This window comes from Lepidochelys kempii, chromosome 9 (assembly GCF_965140265.1).
Source record: "Lepidochelys kempii isolate rLepKem1 chromosome 9, rLepKem1.hap2, whole genome shotgun sequence".
NCBI classification, from domain to species: Eukaryota; Metazoa; Chordata; order Testudines; family Cheloniidae; genus Lepidochelys; species Lepidochelys kempii.
In genome coordinates this window covers 243,036-265,596 of record NC_133264.1, presented here as the reverse complement: position 1 = coordinate 265,596, position 22,561 = coordinate 243,036, and the positions used below count along the sequence as shown (strand labels likewise).

The following is a 22,561-nucleotide window of genomic DNA, read 5'->3' as shown; positions in this document are numbered from 1 at the left end:
GTCCCTCGATCTGCTGGCTATGCCCCTACTTATACATCCCAAAATGCCATTGGCCTTCTTGGCAACAAGGGCACACTGCTGACTCATATCCAGCTTCTCGTCCACTGTCACCCCTAGGTCCTTTTCCGCAGAACTGCTGCCTAGCCATTCGGTCCCTAGTCTGTAGCTGTGCATTGGGTTCTTCCGTCCTAAGTGCAGGACCCTGCACTTATCCTTATTGAACCTCATCAGATTCCTTTTGGCCCAATCTTCCAATTGGTCTAGGTCCTTCTGTATCCTATCCCTCCCCTCCAGCGTATCTACCACTCCTCCCAGTTTAGTATCATCCGCATATTTGCTGAGAGTGCAATCCACACCATCCTCCAGATCATTTATGAAGATATTGAATAAAACCGGCCCCAGGACCGACCCCTGGGGCACTCCACTTGATACCGGCTGCCAACTAGACATGGAGCCATTGATCACTACCCGTTGAGCCCGACAATTTAGCCAGCTTTCTACCCACCTTATGGTGCATTCATCCAGCCCATACTTCCTTAACTTGCTGACAAGAATACTATGGGAGACCGTGTCAAAAGCTTTGCTAAAGTCAAGAAACACTTCCCTCAGGATAGCTGGCACTTCCCTCAGGATAGCTGGCACTTTCCCTCAGGATAGCTGGCACTCGTCCGCCTCGGGCAGTTTTATCTGGTAAAGCAGGGCGCACCACCGGCCCGTCTCGCCCGCCCCGTCGGGGAGGTGGAGCATGAGCGTACGTGCTAGGACCCGAAAGATGGTGAACTATGCCTGGGCAGGGCGAAGCCAGAGGAAACTCTGGTGGAGGTCCGTAGCGGTCCTGACGTGCAAATCGGTCGTCCGACCTGGGTATAGGGGCGAAAGACTAATCGAACCATCTAGTAGCTGGTTCCCTCCGAAGTTTCCCACATCAAGTGTCTTAAGTTTTAAAGCTTTATTGATAAAATAATAAAATAACAGCAGAGCATGCTGGGAACGCTCCCACGTCACTCAGGGGGGGAAAAGTGTTAGTGCCCCAAGCCCTAACCCACTTTCATACTCTCACACACATTATTCAAGACTGGCCAGGCCTGGGTTTAACATCAGAAGAAGAGTGGAGGAAGGGTGGATGGGAGTGGTGTCCTGTGCCCAGGTCGTCCGAGGATCCGCTGTTGATCTCCAAATTGCTCCAGCTCTCAGGAGGGTTTTAAGTCCTGGGCTCCTTGGGGTGCGGGAGGGGGGCATTCCACTCAGGTACCTCTGCTGGGGTGCGGGAGGGGGGCATTCCACTCAGGTACCTCTGCTTCTGGTGCCTTTTGTGCCAGTCCAAACGGCTTGCTGTGGCCTCCTCAGTTTCCTGAAACATTCCATTCTGACAAGAACCCACTTCACTGACCATCACTACAGATGCATCCCTCACAGGATGGGGAGTGCACATGAGGCACCTCACCACTCAGGGCCTCTGGTCCTCTACGGAAACCAAGCTTCATATAAATCTACTAGAGCTCAGAGCCGTATGCAATGCCTGCCTCCATTTTCTTCCCATTATCCAAAACTGCAGAATTTGGATCATGACAGACAACATTGCATGCATGTTTTATGTGAACAGACAGGAGGGAGCCTGGTCCCACTCCCTCTGCAAAGAGGCAGTAAAACTGTGGAATTGGTGCCTTCAACACAATACCCATATCTCCGCCTCTTACCTGCCCAGTTCTCAGAACACCACTGCAGATGAGCTCAGTCGAACCCCCCCCATACAGCACGAGTGGGAACTCAACGACGCCATTCTATCCACCATTTTCCAGACCTGGGGTTATCCCCAACTAGATCTATTTGCCATGGCAATAAACAAAAAAATAAACAAAAAATGCCCAACATTCTGCTCCAGAACCAGCCTGGGGAAATACTCTTGAGGAGACGCCTTCATGCTCCCATGGACCGACACTCTCATGTATGTGTTTCCACCAATATCTCTGTTGAACAGAGTAATACAGAAGAAAAGAACAGACAGATCCAACATCATTCTGATAGCCCCATCGTGGCCCAGACAACCATGGTATCCCTTCCTCATGCGGATGTTGGTCAAGCCACCGATTCCTCTTCCCCCCTCCCCCAGCAACCTCCTATCACAACACAGGGGCCAGCTATTTCACCCCAGCGTTCAGCGACACCACCTGAGTGCCTGACTAATCAATGGTTCTCTAATGAGGAGTTAGCATGTTCTGAACAAGTCTGGTCAGTCCTGCTACACAGCAGGACACACACCATGCGCACTACTTACCTACATAAATGGAACAGGTTCACATCTGGGCGTATGGCCAAACAGACCTCCCCAGTTTCCGCCCCGCTCCCACTGATACTGGATTACCTGCTAGACCTTAAAACATCAGGTCTCTCTGCGAGTTCCCTCAAGGTCCATCTCGCAGCAATCACCATATTTCAGCATAAGATCGACAACACTACGGTCTTTGCCCATCCAGTAACCAAAAGGTTCTTGAAGGGTATCCAAACATTATATCCAGATGTAAATCCACCGGCTGTGCCCTGGGACCTCCACCTAGTCCTCAAAGCCCTGATGGATAAACCCTTTGAGCCAATGGCTCCCATCTCCACCTATCCATGAAGATTCCTGATAGCAATCACGTCTGCCAGATGAGTAGGAGAAATGGGAGCACTCATGGCGGAACCTCCATATACCATGTTCTTCTATGATACGGTCATACTTCTGACATATGCAAGGCAGCTACCTGGGCATCGAAACTTACCTTCGCCAGTCATTATGCTGTCATGCACACTGCAGCGTCTGACACCAAGATGAGTAGAGCTGTCTTGTCAGCAGCCTTCTTATCTGATCTTATCTGATCTGAAGTCCCAACCATCATAAGAGATACTGCTTTTCAGTCACCTGAAGTGGAGCACCCACAGGGACATCTCTCTAGAAGAAGAAGAAGAAGAAGAAGAGGAGGTTACTCACCCTATGCGGTAACTGAAGTTCTTCGAGATGAGTGTCCCTGTGGATGCTCCACTACCTCCTCTCCTCCGTTGGAGGGAAGGAGCGGAGGAACCCGGGCCATGCATGCGCTATTCAAACATTGACAGTTTGTGAGGCAGGCACAACGCGTGCACGGCCTGTAGGGCGACTGCTGTAAAAATCTCCAATCGAAGGCGCTGGGATGCACCTTGACCTGAAGTGGTGCACCCACAGGGACACTCATCAACAGTGTGCCCTTGTTGCCAAGAAGGCCAATGGCATTTTGGGGTGTATAAGTAGGAGCATAGCCAGCAGATCGAGGGACGTGATCGTTCCCCTCTATTCGACATTGGTGAGGCCTCATCTGGAGTACTGTGTCCAGTTTTGGGCCCCACACTACAAGAAGGATGTGGAAAAATTGGAAAACGTCCAGCGAAGGGCAACAAAAATGATTAGGGGTCTGGAACACATGACTTATGAGGAGAGGCTGAGGGAGCTGGGATTGTTTAGTCTGTGGAAGAGAAGAATGAGGGGGGATATGATAGCTGCTTTCTACTACCTGAAAGGGGGTTCCAAAGAGGATGGATCTAGACTATTCTCAATGGTAGCAGATGACAGAACAAGGAGTAATGGTCTCAAGTTGCAGTGGGAGAGGTTTAGGTTGGATATTAGGAAAAAACTTTTTCACTAGGAGGGGGGTGAAGCACTGGAATGCGTTACCTAGGGAGGCGGTGGAATCTGCTTCCTTAGAGGTTTTTAAGGTCAGGCATGACAAAGCCCTGGCTGGGATGATTTAGTTGGGGATTGGTCCTGCTTTGAGCAGATGACCTCCTGAGGTCCCTTCCAACCCTGATATTCTGTGATTCATCTTGAAGAACGTCAGTTACTGCGCAGAGTGAGTAACCTCCTCTTCCCAAAGAAGTACACAACTTTTTACCACAGTCACATTAGCTTGCATTATATTACCTATCCATCAGCCTTTGGAAAAGGAAAGCCTGATCATCATTAAAAAATGCAGGTTTATCTACAGCAGTGGTTTACAACCTGTGGGTCACGAATCCATGGGTCCACCGACTATGTCTAAGACTTCCAAAAGGGTCTGCAACTGCATTCAAAAATTTTTAGGCGTTCACAAATGGAAAAAGTTTGAAAACCACTGGTCTGAAGCATACTTGAATGAGAGCAGACAATAGTTACATTTCAGAGTGGTAGGAAAGGTTGCAACTTTGAAATAGTAATGAGAAATACTAGCTAAATCTGGTGGGGAAGGAATCCTGGCACTAACAGGTGGGGAGGTATGCATGGAAGGGCCCTACAATTCCTTCCCAGGTATAGTTGCATGCCCCCACATAGCTGGGTCTAACCATGTAGTTGGATTCTTATTTAATGAGAGAAGGCACATAGTCACTTTCTCCCAGCTAATGCAGGACTCAGAAAATAGTGATTTCTCCCACTGATTGTTCCGGTCAGCAAATATAGTCTAAAAGAAGCAATCCTTAAGGAGAGGAAACCTGCAATACTGAAAAGGAATGGAACTAGGTAGATGAAATGGGTATTTAAGAAAATCGACACCATCCACTTGCAGCTTTCCAATATACACTTTACAATTGAAAACTTTACTAAAAATTTGGATAAATTATGCTTGCTCTTGTAAAGAGACTCTTAGTCCTTAGTCTGAAATAGCCCAAACTTTCTGCAAAAGCCAGTTCTTTTATAGGGATTTTGGGGAAAGTTTGATGTATGTTCTCACATGCAAAGAATGGGTAGAAAGAAGCTTTCTCTTTGTTCTTATTTACTGGTTGGCTGACTTTATCTGTCCCTGTTTGATTGTTTACTGTCTCTTGACATTTTACTCCTCTTTAATCCTGTTATCTTCTTGGGAAGTGACCATATGGAGTAATGCCCAGCTCAGGGCTGGTAGAGAGCATAATTGTGTAATAAAGCTAAAGCTTAGAAGTTAAAAGAAATGCTGGTAGAAATTATGGCTAACACTAACAGGAACTTTTACACACTAAGTAGTTTTTCATCATGCATTAAAATAGTCCTGTCAAAATATAAGTAAAATAAATCTGTCATAATGGAATAGGGGAAATTTAATTTTAAGGCAGTGAAACAGTAAAAGATCAACATGTGTGCAGTGTTCTTCTCTAACAACAAAGTTATGCAAAGTAGAGTTTGAGGAATGAATGTGTAGGTTTAGAATTACATAATCTATTATTTTTAAAAGTTATTTGTGCAGTCACTGAGCTATTTCAGAATTAAGAATCGGACTTGTTCAACTGTTGCAAATATTTATAGCATCTTTTGGCAAAAGAATTTGCTTTAATTTGAGATGTCTTGAGTTTAATTCCTCAGTGTAGCTTTGGATATATAAGTGAAAGATCTTGTTCTAAAACTGCCTGCATTTCAAGAAAACATTAAGGCTGAAAACTCATTTGAAGCTTAAAGCCTCAGTTTAATATTAAATATTAGAAACATGGACATGAAATATAATAGCACAGTAAATATTTACAAATATATAAACCATAACAATATGTGCACATTTTTCTTTATAGCTGATAGCGCTGAGTTATATATCTTTTCCAGTAAAGAAAATGTGTACAGTCAACATGGTTATTCTGCTGGATAAAGATAAATTGATCTCTAAATGAAAAATGGATGGTTCCTAGGTGCAAGTGATCACAATCTAATTTCATTTTCTGCAAGCAAACAGAATGTAGTCCTGACCAGTAATATCTACATTTGGTGCTTAAGTCCAAATTTCCACAGGTGAAATCAATTATGAGCAAAATTCAATGAGAGGAAATATTTAAACATAAAAATGTGAATGATAATTAGAAATTAAAAATGTTTTATTAAATACCCAAAAGCCCCACAGTTCTTAAGTCCTGTGGTTAAAAAATAAATCCTGATTGAGATGGGATGTCAGGGCAGCAACAATAAATTTTTAAAAAATTATATATATAACACATGGGAAAATGAGGATGCTGATAGCAGTGAGTACAAATCAGCAGTTAGAAATGCTTACAGATAATAAGGGAAGCTAAAGATATCAGTGAAAAATCAGTGGCCAGTAGGATTAACGACAATAAGAAGGAATTATTTACATAGATTGGGAACAAACAAAATCCTAGCAGTGGTATAAGTCTGATACTAGACTCAATCCTGATGCAAAAAATGCAGAATTATTCAACAAATATTTCTTTTCTGAGCTCAGAAGAAGGAGTATGTGTTCATATCTTTTAGTGATAAGGAAATGCTTTCTATTCTGTCAGTCATTAAGGACGATATTAAACTTAGATTGTAAGCTCTTTGAGGCAGGGATTGTCTTTTTTATTCTATATTTGTACAGTACATGGCACAGGGGTTTCCTGGTCCATGATTGGGCTCTTATGCACTATGGTAATACAAACAATAAATAATAATAAAGTAACTGTTACAGTTAAACATTTTTAAATCCGTAAGACTAGATAACTTACGCTGATAATTATTAAGAAAATTGGCTGAGGAGCTCTCTGAACAATTGAGGTTGATTTTTTTTAACAAATCTTGGAATAATCACAAAGTTCTGGAGGATTGAATAAAAGCCAGTGTTGTGCCAATATTTAACAGGGAAAGTGGGATGATCCAAGAAACTTTTAGTCTGGTTAGCCTGCCTTTGGTCCTGGGCAAAATCGTGGAAAGACTAGTATGGCGTGCTGTCAGTACAGAATTAAAAGATAGTAATATTAATACAACATTGATGAATACCAATGGCAATCAACATGGGTTTATGGAAAGCACGCTCTTTAGGGACATAATATACTTATACTTCTGTAAGGCATTTGACTTTGTCCTCCATGACATTCTTTTATATATATATATATATAATATATGTACGTATAAAAATATATAAAACAATGAGCATGCACTACAATGATTTTGTATTATATTAAATAGATTTTAAATTTGTTAACTGATTACTCTCCATTTATAATTAGTTTATGAGATCAGTCATCCAGTGATGATGTTTGTTGTGGGGTCCTAGAGGTATTTGTTCTTGCCCCAATGATATTTAATATTTTTATCAGTGATCTGGAAGAAAATATAAAATCAGTGCTGGTAAAATCTGTAGATAATACAAACATGGGTAGAGAGGTAAATATTGATGGGGGCCAAGTCATTATACAGACCAACCTGAATCAGTTAGTAAGGGGCTTATTTGAACAACATGCATTTTAACAAAGCCAAATGTAAGTCCAGGAGCAAAGAATGTAGGTCACACTTATGGGAATGTACCCTTGTAAACAGTGACTGTGAAAAGGACTTGGGTCACAGCAAATAACCAATTGAACATGCAATGTGGTAACGATGACCCCTTTGATGTAGCAGAAAAAGGCATTATGTGATCCAGTGGTTGGAAGCTGAAGCTGAAAAATTCAGACTAGAAATAAGATATAATGGACCTTCTCATCAACTTACAGGGATGCTTCCCAAGGGGTACCCAGGATTATGAAGCACCCTACTAGCATCTGCCCTTAGTGTGAGGAAGCCTTCTCTGTGCCTGCTAGGGTTCAGCTCTCCATCTGCACCAGCGACTGGCAACATGAGCATTCCCCTCTAGGCGACACAGGCCCTGCTGTCTCGCTACAAGTTAGCAGCAGGCACACTCCAACCCCCGAGCTGTCTGAGCATCAACGTGGAGTGTCCAGTCCCTGATCCACTGGACACTCTCAGATTCGCTGCTTCCAAAGAGACAGTATACCCCAGCTTACCTGTTCCACCTCAGATAACTGCTCTGCTTAACACAGAGCACTTTGGTTTGCTTAATACAGGTTTATTTAACGAAGCATAGAGATTCAAGTAATTGCAGGTAGAGATATTGGAAACAAATGGTTATCTATAAAATAAAAGGCTGTCTCTGACCCTTTTATTCATGGGACAGCCACACTGTTAGCTTGCCTCCTGGGTGAAGGATAAAATCTTGTCCCCTGTCCACTTTTTTTATGCAGTTACAGGCTATTGTCTCTTAGCCCAGGAGATCCCCTCTTCCAAGACTTATCTTGGAGTTCCTTTGTCTTTGTAAACCATCCAGTTAGTAAACATAGCCTGTCTCCATGGATGTTGATGTTTCAGTACACTGACTGAGTTAGCCATGAGGCTTGCCTTGACTCAGGTGACAAGCTTTACCTCAACAGGGTTGGAACCTAATATTTTACATCTCTCTTAAACTATTTCCCATAGAAACATCTTGCAATAATTATGACAACCTGTGGGCTACTGGCTCTTGGTAGAGATCTCATATGCCACCCTTTTGTGAACTGCTATGAGGATATCAGACCCTAGTGATCTATGCAAAACCCTATGTACCCCTGAGCCTTTGCCTGTTATCACCTAGAAGTCCCTGGGTCACACTTATGTAGAGATGTTATGGATTCTCCATCACTTGAAGTCTTTAAATCAGGATTGGATATTTTATTAAAAGATATGCTATAGCTCAAAAAAAAAGTTATGAACTTACTTTAAAAATCACTGAGTGAGATTTTTTTGCCCAGTGTAATGAAGGAACTTAGACTGGTTGATCATAATCCCTTCTAGCCTTAAAATGCATGAATTTATGTGAAGTGCCACCAGAGAGGTAATAAGACTCCCCCAAATAGACCATGAGCCAAAATTGCCAACCCCATGCATTCAAAAATCATGAGTCAGGCTTCAGAAAATTGAGAGATTAGCTTTAAAAATAATGAGATTTAAGACAAATATTGTGGTATTCTAATTTGGTTTTTGGTGTTTGAGCCTTTAGGTTGTACTCAGGTCATATTTTCAACCTTTTCCTCCACAGTCACAAGTTCTAGGAAATTACTTTTCTTTGTAGCGAAAGCTAAAGTTTTTCACTTACTCACTTGACTCCAGGGTTGTGGCTTTAAATAAAACACCAACCATAATGAGACTTGTGATTAAGCTGTTCTTTCCATATCTTTCTTAATTGACTTCTTTGAGAGCAACTACTATGACTCAGTATAGGGCCAGCCAAGCATTCTGCATTCAGTAAAAAATGACAATAATTCAGTAGTCCTATGTTTTAAAGATACTCAAAACCAAAAAAGTAATTTAAAATGGATTCTTCTGAGTGATTTGTTTATTGGAAAATATAGGTTTCTTCAGGCTCGTCTGTTTTGTTCCTGCCAGTCCACTATACTTAATGATTTTTTTCTGAATTTAGAGCTCTCTTCGACTACGACAAGACTAAAGACAGTGGCCTTCCCAGTCAGGGACTGAACTTCAGATTTGGCGACATCCTCCATGTCATCAATGCCTCTGATGATGAGTGGTGGCAGGCACGGCAGGTGACACCAGATGGAGAAAGTGATGAAACTGGAGTGATTCCGAGCAAACGGAGGTATATTTCATGGTATTTGTTTAGTCTGAGTTCTTGCCATTGAAATAGTGGTTCTATTCATGCACAAATTAAGTAATGTGTCTTCTCAATTTAATTGTCCCTCATCTGCTCCTCCAAAGTGTTTTTGTGAGAAACTGGAAGAGTATGCCAGTCAGCACTACACTAGATTATTACATATTAGTAAGAGGCATTTGCAGCCTCCGGGTTAGAGCACATGGCTGAAGACAGGAGACCTGGGTTCCGTTCCCAACTCTCACTTTGTGAATGTCACTTAACCTCTTGTGCCTCTGTTTAAAGTGGGTTTAATCATTTTTCATTTCCCTTAACTGCTTTGACATCTACAAATTAAGAAGTAGAAAGTAATACTGTTTCTTATGGAGTTGTTGGTCATGGCTTCAAAGTTAGTCGAGTCAGAAGTTTTCAATTTAACAGGAGCTTTAAAACTTTATTTTGTGAAAATTTCAATAAAATGACAAAAAATGAAACGTAGTAAACTTTGTGTACTATTTTAATTTTTCATTGTGGTTTGATGAAAATGGGATGATACAGAAAAAATAGTAATTCTAAATTGACCCTTTTTTAAAGTTTTTCACAGGATTTGTTTTTGGGGGGGTTGGGGAGGAGGGGAAGATATCCTTTGCAAGAAATCTATCGCTCTGATATCTATGCATCGCTCAACATGTTGCGCCTTGTGTGCTGAATAATACAATATAATTTATATTGAAGGTGTTTATCTGTGACATGAGTTTTAACTTTTTCTCAATAACTGAAAAGAAATCAAGCTGCACCTGCTAAATTTAGCAGTGATGATGTAACGTATCCACTTTGAGAGGGAAAGAGATGTCTGAAGGAAAGTTCATTGAGCTGGGAAACAGGCGCCCATGAGTTCAAAATCTCTGACAGTGTTTTTTTTCCCATGCACCTCATTGGTCTTATTATTTCCAAGATTCTTAACCCCAAACCTAGAAAGCCATTGTGTCACCCCATTGAGAGAGGTTACATAGAGTTGCTGTACGCACAGTCAAGATTAGAAGCCAAGGGTGGAAATCCTGTCCATATTGAAATCCGTGACAACATTCCCATTGGCCCTCATATGGCCAGGATTCCATGAGAGGCATCTAATATGGTAGACTCAAATCTTTTCTCTTAGGCCAAACTCCTTTTCAGATTATCCTATTTCTGACCACTAACCTACTATCTTCTCCCAGAGCTAAGGCTAGAAACCAGGGTTCTATAGTATGCTATACTGTCTCCCAAGCAGTTGTGTTACCCAGTTGGAATCTGTGTATCACGCCTTCTCTCCTCTGATGGCTGAACTAAATACAGACTAGCAATTGCTCCTGTAGCTCAAATGCTAGAGACCTGAAGTGGGGATGTCAAGGTCCACAGAGCAGAGCTTGCTGATGGCTCAAGTGCAGGGAATTGTGGTTGCAGGTGACATTGATTTTCAAGTTTTCTATTTTAAAACAACTGGTTTATTTAATTCACACTATAAGAAAACATCCTGTAGCACACATTTGTAATTAAAGAATTATAATCTGTAAATAATGGCCTTCCACACCAAAATACAGGTGCAAAATACATTTGACATTTGTATGACTAAAAAGAATATCCAAAGTTGTTGTTATCAATGCTAATGTAGATTTTGGAAGAGGTGTTAAATCTCAGCCTTCAGGATTTAAGACAATATTTAACTAACGGGATTAGCAGATCTAATACAGACTTCAGATTATCTCACATTTGCGTAAAGTGAGGTTTCTTGCACCCCTCTGGTGCTGGGTATTGTTAGAGGTAGGATAGTGGACAGATGAACCATGGTTCTGATCCAGTATGGCAAAACCTATTTTGCTGTGTAGGTGTTTCACAGTCCAGTCTTTCGTCATTCCTGATGTTGGTATCTACCTATTACAATATATAACTTCTGTGTATGAACTGTCATTTTTACTGTATTAGAAATTTGGGCCTTAGTCCTGCTGTTGAATTCATGTTGGTTCCATTGTAAGATTGGGTCTTTATTCTGTTTCACAGCTTCTAAGTAGGTTGGAGATTTATAACAAATTTATCAGTCTGTTATGGAAGTGTGATCTTACATGGTCTTACTGAAAGAAAGAAAGAAAGAAAGAAAGAAAGAAAGAAAGAAAGAAAGAAAGAAAGAAAGAAAGAAAGAAAGAAAGAAAGAAAGAAAGAAAGAAAAAGGAAGCCAGCCCAAATTGTGGGGCAGGGAAAATAAGCCACATCCCATTTGGAGTCACTGTACCTGTCAACCACTGGCAACTTTTCCTTGTTGGAAGACAAGCAATGGCAAAGAGTGGGATTGGCCAGCAGGCACCGTAGGAAGCCTGTAAAATGCAGTATGGGGCAGAGCAGGCCTCTTCCTGCTCCATCCCACCCTTGCTACCCCCTTTGCTAATTGAACAGCTACAGGCAGTGTGGATTTGATTTAAATCGCTAGTCAGGAAGACACGATTTAATCATGCATTTGTACATAAAAGCACATTCTTGTTGGTTGTTATAACTTTAATACATATTCTTCACAACTCAGGGATAGATGTAGGTTTCATTTTTAGAAGGTACACACTATACATTTTTAAAGTGATTTATTTTGAAAACTTTTCAGATTAGTTTTACAGCTATATCACAAAATGAATTATTGGTTATTTCATTTACCAAAGGTAATTGAAGCAGATATTTATGAAGTCATTGGGAGGTGAACTATCTCCAATTCAACAGGTTAATCATTAATGTTTGGAGGATTTTCTTGCCATGCTCTTTTAGGAGGAGATCACTACCAGACAGACATTTAAATTGTTTTATTTAACTAAAACAACAACGTTATATATTCTGGATTTTTTTTCTTCAACAGTAAACACATAATATTTTAACAAAACAAATGTATGAATTTTTGAATTTAGTTAAACATTCCAGTTCTTTAAAATCAGGTTTGTTTTTGTTCAAATTGTTTTTAATTAAAATAGTTAAATTAAATATTAAAAAAAAATTAAATGGACTATGTCAGCCAGGTAAACATGAGAAACTTAAAATATTGGCTTCTGCAGCTAACTCAGTCGCCTTCATCATCATTTTCCTGTTTGTTCATAATCTGGAAAAGAAAAACAAGCTTTCCTGCTTTTTCAGGTTCCAAACGATTTCTCAATTTGGAATGAATTAGTCCAAAGGAAGAAAATATTCTTTCTACACCAGCAGAAGAAGCTACTGCTGTTCAAAGTGAGATGATCACTTCAACGGTCTCTGAATCCAAGTACTTAAGTTTTCACCAGTTCACTGATGTGACTGTCTTTAAAACATCATCAGCAAACATATATTTCTTGAATGGTTCACCCTTAGCTCTGAAGTTTATTATAGTTGGCGTTATGGAGGGATGATTGCTGGATGTCCATGTCATAGCCAACTCCTCTTCTTCAGCAGTTAAAGTTTGACCCTGGTACCAAGTATTGAGAATATTTGCAAGAAAATGAGCTGGAGATAGTGCTTGTCCCATTCGTTTTTTTAATGCTTGTAGTTTAATTCTGTCATTGCAGATTTCTCTTTTTGAGATCTCACTCGGTTCCTTCCAAATTTCAACGGCATCAGCAATAAAACAGCTATTTCCCTGCATTTGTTCAAGGCTACAGAAATAGGCTTCTGGGTACTCGCATGTGTTCAACGTTTCTCTTAAGCCCAATGTTGAGAACTTTGGCTGTGACAGTGCCATCTATTTTTTCACGATTTTGTTCCCAAACTATCATCAGATTAGACCAGTTCTTGATACAGTGCTCAGAACAGTCCACTACTGAGTTCCATCGCACGTCTTGTGGGAGCGTTAGCTTGGTTCCTCCCACTTTTTTCAGAGCAGCTGCTGCAAAGTGTTTGTTATGGAAGTATTTTTGCAATTTCAACAACATTAGTCTTTATTTCTGGAACACTGAAGTCTTTGGCTAGGAGGTGCATCAAATGAGCACTGCAACCGTATGTTATTAGCTTGGGACTCGCTTCTAAAAAAAAATTCTTCTCATCTAGGATACATTTGCGGCATTGTCTGTGACCAAGCTGCGTACTAGACATTTGAATTTTTTTTCCACAGTTTGTTATAGCTTTTACTGCAACTTCTTTAGAAGTATTTTGCTGTGTGAGCATTTCCTGGTGTATCAATTGTTTCTGTAAGGAAGACATTCCCTTCTTCTGTGGTCACACAAGCACATACAACAGGCTCATTGTGGACATTGCTCCACCCATTGAGACTCAGGTTAACAATTTCACCCTCTAGACCTTTGGCACACTGCTCAATTTCTCTTTCATACACTTTGTCCAGCAATTTGCCTGCAACATGTGGACTGTATCCTGGTCTTAATGACTGAACCATGTTAATGAAGTGTGGGTTCTCAATCATATGGAAAGGAGAGTTCGTTGCATAAACAAACCGGGCAATTTTTTCATCAATTACCTCTCTTTTTGTAATCTGCAGGTTCTTATCACAAATTTATCTATGGTTGTTCCTGGATGATGAAGATTTTTTTTCTTTTTGCTAGGTGATATACTGTGGCTATGTGACATATATGGTGTGACTGAAAAACTATCATTGGCAGATAACTCTGAAACTATAGAAAATGATGGTGATCTTGAAGGTGGATGGTCTTTGGAATCCTGAAGGGATTGGGGATGGAGTCTCCTAAACAAAATAAGTCAATGCAGTTATTTAATTATTATTACCATACTGCTCATTTAGTATTACTCATTGCATTCACTGACACTCAGTACTACTTTAAAGGTGAAACTGAAAAAGGAAGTTCTGCTTATTTCAGCTATTTATTTTTTATCACAACTGCATCTAAAATGACAGTACCATAGAGTAACAACTACATTTTTTTGCTCAAACATGAGAATTCAAGAGTAGTCCAGAAGGAAGACAGGCAGTCCTTAAGAAAGATCTATGAAATAAAAAAGTTTATCAACCTGAAGATCCTGCATGTTCAGACATGTTCCTTTCATCATCTTCAACGCAGCTCCCTGCTGAGAAGGAACACGTCTCATGATGTTGTTTCATTCGGGCAACTGGGCCTTGCATTTCTTTGTTGCACTGTTTGCATTTTGCACACATGCCTGTCTTACCCAGAGATAGAGGAACTTCATTAAAATATTCCCAAACTGGGTCTCTTTAACAGCCTGCTGCTATTATAGATTTTCCCTTCTAGTGAGAGAATGGTATGGTAGATTTCAAATCAATGAAGGCTAGCTACACTCAGAAAGACTTCAAGGCTTCTGGAATATGCTGCTCAAACAGTTTCACTTTTGTTTCTACTGCCTGTCCCTCTCTTCTCGCATTTATCTCCGGGCTTCTTCTCCTTGTCCAGATCTATTCCGCCCCCAACAATCTTCACTGAACTTTTTGAAACTTGTCACTTTTAGAGAGAGGTGAGGGATTGACTCTGTGTACACAAATTTGCAGAGGGACAATAGGGTTGAGGTCTGTTATTTCTCACCTCTATATATTATTTATTTTAAAACATTTTTGCTGTTAACGAGCATGTTATCTCTGGAGACACAAATCCACAGTTTGAGAAGTGCAAAACTAAGCATCTCTGATGGTATCTTCTAGACTGAGCACTGAGTCCTATTGGGTAGATAGAAAGATTAACCTAAATAATCTATACAGAAGCCCCTAGAACCCTATAAAATTGGGTCCCTAATCTATGAACTATTGGAACTCGCTTACAAAACTTTTCTTAAACATTACATGAATATAGTGTCTCATACTATAGAATTAGAATTTATAATCCCTGTTCCATGATGAGATATCTTTGAGCAATAATGTATCTTAATTAAAACTATCTTTAGATAGGTTTTTTTTCCTCAAAAAGATTTTATTAAACAAATCCGATTTAAAAAAAAAAAATCTGGTTGTTTTTTTTAAATCATTGATTTTTATCCACCCTGGCTACAGGCCTGAGTTAGTCCTGGGAAGTGACAGGATGCTCTAAATTTGGGCATCAAAAGTGAAGGAAGGAAAGTGACAGCTCAGCATAGCTGTTGCTTACCTTCATTTAGCTCTGTTGCCTAGACAGAGTACCTTAAGGAGTTTCTTTGGTTTAAACTAAAGAATAATAAGAAAGTTGTGGCCTCATAGCCAAAAGATTCTAATTTGTCTCTGTCCTTATTGGATCTTTGCCATTCAGAATCTACAGTTTATTGTTTGAGAATTAAAATCAATTTTTCTCACATTGGCCTGTGCAGACTGAATATGTGTATTTGTGCACACCTCATACCATCATGCTGCAAGCACATCTTCAACAGATTATTAGAATATGAAAGCTCTAGTATTTTATAGCATTAGGATTGGCGATATAAGGATCATGTTGAGAGAGTAACGTTTTTTCCTTTTGCATTTTTCTTTTAGGGTTGAGAAGAAAGAGCGAGCCCGCTTAAAGACAGTGAAATTTAATTCCAAAATGAGAGGAGATAAAGGGGTGAGTTTATGAAATGTTAATTACTTTTTTCATTAACATGGGTGGTAACATGTTTGAGTGGCTTATGTATGTGGATTTAACTTTCCTTATTTAATGATAACAGTTAAAAACTAAAACATCTATCAGACAAAACCAGTTTATTCTAAAAATTATTATTTAACAAATGGTCATTTTTAGGGCTGTCAAGCGATTAAAAAAATGTTATCGTGATTAATCACACAATTAAAAAACTTAATCGTGGGACTAATTGCATTGTTAAACAATAATAGAATACCATTTATTTAAATGTTCTTGGATATTTTCTCCATTTTCAAATATATTGATTTCAATTACAACACAGAATACAAAGTGTACAGTGCTCACTTTATATTTATTTTTGATTACCAGTATTTGCACTGTAAAAAAACAAAAGAAATAATATTTTTCAATTCACCTAATACAAGTACTGTAATGCAATCTCTTTATCATGAAAGTTGAACTTACAAATGTAGAATTATGTACAAAAAAACTTGCATTCAAAAATAAAACAATGTAAAATTTTAGAGCCTGCAAGTCCACTCAGTTGTACTTCTTATTCAGCCAATCCCTCAGACAAACAAGTTTGTTTACAATTGCAGGAGATAATGCTGCCCGCTTCTTGTTTACAATGTCACCTGAAAGTGAGGACAGGATTCTCGTGGCACTGTTCTAGCCGGTGTCGCAAGATATTTACGTGCCAGATGCACTAAAGATTCACATGTTCCTTCGTGCTTCAACCACCATTCCAGAAGATATGCGTCCATGCTGATGACAAGTTCTACTTGATAAGAAACCAAAGCAGTGCGGACCGATGCATGTTCATTTTCGTTATCTGAGTCAGATGCCACCAGAGGAAGGTTGATTTTCTTTTTTGGTGGTTCAGTTTGTGTAGTTTCCACATTGGAGTGTTGCTCTTTTAAGACTTCTGAAAGCAAGCTCCATACCTAGTCCCTCTCAGATTTTGGAAGACATTTCAGATTCTTGAACCTTGGGGCGAGTGCTGTAGCTATCTTTAGAAATCTCACATTGGTACGTTCTTTGCATTTCGTCATATCTCCAGTGAAAGTGTTCTTAAAATGAACAACATGTGCTGCGTCATCATCCGAGATGTCTGTAACAGGAAATATATAGCAGAATGCAGGTAAAACAGAGCAGGGGACACACAATTCTGCCCCAAGGAGTTCAGTCAGAAATGTAATTAATGGTTATTTTTTTAATGAGCGTTATCAGCGTGGAAGCATGTCCTCTGGAATGGTGGCTGAAGCATGAAGCGGCATACAAATGGTTAGTATATCTGGCACGTAAATACCTTGCTACAAAAGTGCCATGCCAAATGCCTGTTCTCACTTTCGGGTGACATTGTAAATAAGAAGAGGGCAGCATTATCTCCTGTAAATGTAAACAAACTTATTTGTCTTAGCGATTGGCTGAACAAGAAATAGGAGTGAGTGGACTTGTAGGCTGTGAAGTTTTACATAAATCTACCTTTGTAAGTTGCACTTTCATGACAAAAAGATTGCACTACAGTACTTGTATGAGGTGAATTAAAAAATACTATTTCTTTTATCATCTTTACAATGCAAATATTTGTAAGCAAAAATAATATACGCTTTGATTTCAATTAAAACACAAAATAAAATATATATGAAAATGTAGAAATACATCCAAAATATGTGATTAATCACGATTAATTAATTTTTTTATCGCAATTACTTTTTTTGAGTTAGGAGTGAATGTTTTTGCTAATAATATAATATACAGAGAAAGCCATAAATGGAAATGGTCCTATATGGTGATAAATTAATGCCAAAAAACAGTTTGTGTAGTATTTGAAAGTTATGGGTCATTAATGTGGACCAGAGCCTTAATGGTCTCTTTTGGGGGAGAGAGTGACTTTGCTCCTTCATTTTAAAAAATGGCTACCCTATACAGTATTTTTTTAATAATGAAGAAGTCTAAACATTTTTTGTCAGTAGGTCTGTCTGAGGATAATAAACCTACATTTTGAGTCACTTAAGGACTATGTGAGAGAGATTCTCACTGTCAGTTAAATGTTAACCTAGAGTTTTTGTTATTGGTTCATCAGAAACTGAAGGGTAGTTTATGCATGTCAAAGACTGTTGTTTTAGAGGAAAAAATGATAAAAATTCACTCTGAGGTAATATTTAGGAAACTAATGTTTCACCAAATTATTACAAATGCTCAGAAAACAGAATTATAATGCATAATAGTCTCAGGAAGAATCTGTTACTACTATTTTTAAAATAGCCTAACCATTTTTCAAATTTTAGAATATAATTATATTCTGCCATGATTATGATTCTCATAGAATCGTAAAACTGGAAGGAACTACAAGAGGTCATCTAGTCCAGTCCCCTGCACTCATGGCAGGACTAAGCATTATCTGGACCATCCCTGACAGGTGTTTGTCTAACCTGCTCTTAAAAACCTCCAATGATGGAGATTCCACAGCCTCCCTAGACAATTTATTCCAATGCTTAACTACCCTGACAGGAAGTTTTTCCTAACGTCCAACCTAAACTGCCCTGGCTGCAATTTAAACCCATTGCTTCTTGTCCTATCCTCAGAGGTTAAGAACAACAATTTTTCCTCCCTCCTCCTTGTAAAAACCTTTTATGTACTTGAAAACTGTTATCATGGCCCCTCTCAGTCTCCTCTTCTTGAGACTAAACAAACCCTACTTTTTCAATCTTTCCTCACTGATCATGTTTTCTAGACCTTTAATCATTTTTGTTGCTCTTCTCTGGACTTTCTCCAACTTGTCCACATCTTCCCTAAATACTCCAGTTTTACAGTCAAATCAAATCCCGTAAAATAGGGATTGTAACAGGTGTTTCCAGATCTTCTACAACTACTGATATGCTAATAAGCATAGCTAAAATACATTTTCAGTTTAAGGACTTATCTAAATTACTAATCTGTTGACATTTTAGCCAAAATATGCTTCATAATTTTTGGAAATAAATACACTAGTTCAAATAAATACACTATAATCATTTTAAAAGTGGAGAGAGCTAATGCAGTAATATCCAGAGTAGGCTACTGCTATAGATCCCAAAGATTTCTTTTTAATTGTGTTTACTTAGTAAATTAGATATAATCATTTCCTTTATATGGTTTCTATAAATACACAGAATCAAATTGAAGGGACGAGGTAATAAGAATATGAATATATAGTCCTGATAAAGTAAGACTTATCTTTTCTTGGACCAACTTCTGCTTTCTTTTATTACATGGTTCCTGTCAGCAAATGCAATGTGCCTTTCATGGGTATTTGTAAGATAGCTTGGTGTACCGTTAGGCATATCTTCAATTGAGCAACCTCAAAAGAATTTTGTTTAATCAGCGCTTTCAAAAGAGCAGTTTAAACAGTGCCTGTTTGGGTACCTGCTTACTAGATAATGCATGTTATGCCCATGTTACATATTGAAAGTTTTAATTAGTTGTATTAATAGTAAAATGTACCTGAATGTGTATCTGCATTTTTGCACATAATCTGTTTTAGATGGAAACAAATACCTTTAGTGACTTTCTGACGGCCAAATTTAATACTGCCTTGAGACTTACTCGGATCATTGTTTATATCTTTTCAGTTTGTACATGCAAAATTACATATTGGAATATTATACCATGCCAACTGAGGGTGTAGTAATTTTTATATATTTTGAATTTACTGTTTAATTTTATAGCATTTAACATTTTACCATTGAGCAGGTTACTTTTCTTACAGTGATAAAGTTATACATTAATCTTCAGGTTTTTCACGTTACTTGTAACTGACATCCTCAACCTGAGATAGTCGCAAAAGGAATATTCTTAGACATTTAAATATTTGTTGTGATTGTTTTTAATTAAATTAGAATAATTTTGCAAAACATTACCATACAGCATATTCCTTGAGAAGATAATCGCATGTTTTTGTAACTTGTCTACCATAAAATTGTAAACAGTTAACTGAATTAACTATGTATTTAAATCATAGTCTTGTATGTTGACTGTAACAAAGTTTGTACACAGTCACTGTGTACTAACACAGCACCAAAAATATGCATGAAATACTGAGTGGAAAAACAAACTACGCTTGCCATTGATAGAGAACTGCATTTCTTTCTCTATAATAACATTTCCTGTTCCAAGCACTCATTAATCTTAAGCTGTTCATAGTCTTTTGCTTCAGCTGCAAATTTTAATATTTCAGTTTCTCTTTAAAATACCCTTAGTATCTCACTGTAAGGTCTGGGCTACACTATTCGTGTAGCTGAAGTCAAAGTATCTTAGTTTGACTTACCTGACCGTCCTCACAGCGGCGAGTCAACCACAGCAGCTCCCCCGTCAACTCCGCTTACTCCTCCTGCCAAGGTGGAGTATAGGTGTCAATTCGGAGATCGATTTATCGCGTCTAGATAAGACGCGATAAATCAATCCCCAATATATCGATCACTACCTGGCGGATAGTGAAGACTTAGCCTAATTGTCATGTGGGTATTTTCCCCCAATGTAACTACATGAAAGATATCTACCTGCAGTATTTTACATATGTATTATATTATACTTCTTTGACGTTTTCAAATATCACGTATCAAGAATCCTTACTTAAAGGATTTTATGTAATGATAAAGTAAATATTGCAGCCCTAAATATAATATTGAGAGAAAACATTAAAATGCCAATTCATTTATTCTAAGGAAAACTGAGAAACTGGAGCATGCATGATTATAATTTTTCTTCTCTATTCTTTTAATATACACATTTATCTCATTTTGCTTGTGCTGCTTCTGTTTTTAACAAATTATTTTTTGTGTAAACTATCCATCATTTGCATTGGGTTTATGAAATATTTATAAAATTAATGTGTCTACAATTAATAAGCAATTCTCTCTAGCCTTTATAATCATATCTTTTTTTAAAAAATCATCTTTTGGCTAATGTTTTATTTAAAATCGGTACATTATTACTATTTATTTTGCAATGAAACTGACTCTGACCATTACATATGCAGTATATGAAATTATTGTTAAATGGTTTTAAATCAATAAAATTTACTATAGAGGAAGTCAAATCAAAGATTAGTTTTATCAAATATTTTTAAAAGGTATCTAAACAAAAATGAGTATTCTGCCAGAAGTGCATTAAAAGCACCACTGCGTTGTTCTAATTGTCAAAGATAGCTAAATCTTTTTTCCTTATTTGACTTGCACCAAAATTTTGTCAGAGCTTTCCATAACGTTCTTCTTTTGAAGTTGAAACATTTTGTCTGACTTATGCTCCATGGTGGCCTTTGCCCTTGTGCTGCAGTTGCATTTGTTATGTGAAACCTCCAATTATGGAAATCCATGTTACATGCTTGGTGTACGTGGTTGTGAGATCTAGGATTAATTTCAATTTTAAGAATGATTGATAGACCTCTATGCTGAAGTAGCAATGACTTGCTGCCATCAGCTTTGGTCCTCCTGAGCTTCAGTACCTTAGCCCAGAATCCTGCCCATACCACCTGTAGTTCATGCAAACATACGATTGGTTAGGTGCCAGTTCTCGTGCCCATATGTCTGGATAATACTTCTCACAGCTGAATACCAGTTTTGCTAGTCACTGATGCCAACCAGTTAAGAGGTTTTATGAACTTCCTAATTAATATTTTTAGTGCTTTTTTTCCAGAACTCTCCCTTCTCTGGCAGGCCTCAGTGTGCTCCACTGGTACCATATGCCTTTTTTGTACCTGGTAATATTTAAACAACAAAATACATTATTTTAACAGTGGCAGTGATGACATCAGTTCATCCTCCAGCATCTGTCATTGCTAAACAAGTCTGTGTTAAAGCAGATGGCCGGAAAGGCTGTGAACATTGTAGTAGAGTGCAAACTACATGATACACTGCAGGCATTCACTGAATAAATGCCAAGCTTATCATTGTGCTGGTTGTGCACTAGCCCTGAAAAAAGAGCTCAGCAAGTCAAAGAAGCACAGCGCTGCCTGACCCCCTAATTGCTGCTATATCTCCTTCCACATGGAGTAATGGAAGGGAAGAAAAAAGCACTTTGTACATGTTTCTTCCAATAAGACTTACCTTCATCTGGATCACATTGTGATTAAGGGAGGGTAAGGTCCAACTGGATAAAATATGATGGACAAAGCATATTGCAGTTATGCTATAGATTCTAGAAATAACTATTAATAGAATCCTTATAGCAAGAACTGAAAATCAGTACTTTCTTTTGAAGAATTTACTTTGAAAAATGACTCTATAGAAATGGCATTGTGTTGCTCCATGCTTCTGGCACAGTGTCCATATCACATGTTTTTAATTTAGAAATAAACTCTGCAAACTCAGCCACTCCTTTCACATCATCACCAGTAACAGAAGTTCTGCAGGCCAGATGAAGCACACTGACTGATTATTAAACAGGTCACTTAATGATACAGGGAGCAGTTGTGCACAGTAAGAAGGTTCCATTTTAATATAGCCACTTTCCAGAATAGAACTACGCTGTAAGGATGGGAGGTTTTCATCATATTTTCAGCAGTGGACATCACCAATTTTAGTTAAATCTATGTTGCCATCTTCCACATACAGTGTACATAAAGGTGTATATTCATCTCATTTCTAAAGTAGCCTAGGATTGTAATAATAGCTTGAGCTCAAATGGAAAAAAATTGTGATAAAAAAAATCCTCACTAAATCAGGATAAAGCATCTGAGCTGTACAAATCCTTCAGCAT

The 22,561-nt window shown here is 38.5% G+C and overlaps 1 protein-coding gene across 43 annotated transcripts in view; it reads left to right on the top strand.

The window, feature by feature from the left end:
- DLG1 (discs large MAGUK scaffold protein 1) overlaps window positions 1–22,561 on the top strand; it is a 441,602-nt gene that overhangs the window by 358,384 nt on the left and 60,657 nt on the right. For all 43 annotated transcript variants that reach the window (XM_073358919.1, XM_073358923.1, XM_073358918.1 and 40 more), the window contains 2 exons: window positions 9,168–9,344; window positions 15,736–15,805. In XM_073358919.1, coding sequence (XP_073215020.1) covers window positions 9,168–9,344; window positions 15,736–15,805 — 247 coding nt within the window. The remainder of the gene's footprint in view (window positions 1–9,167; window positions 9,345–15,735; window positions 15,806–22,561) is intronic.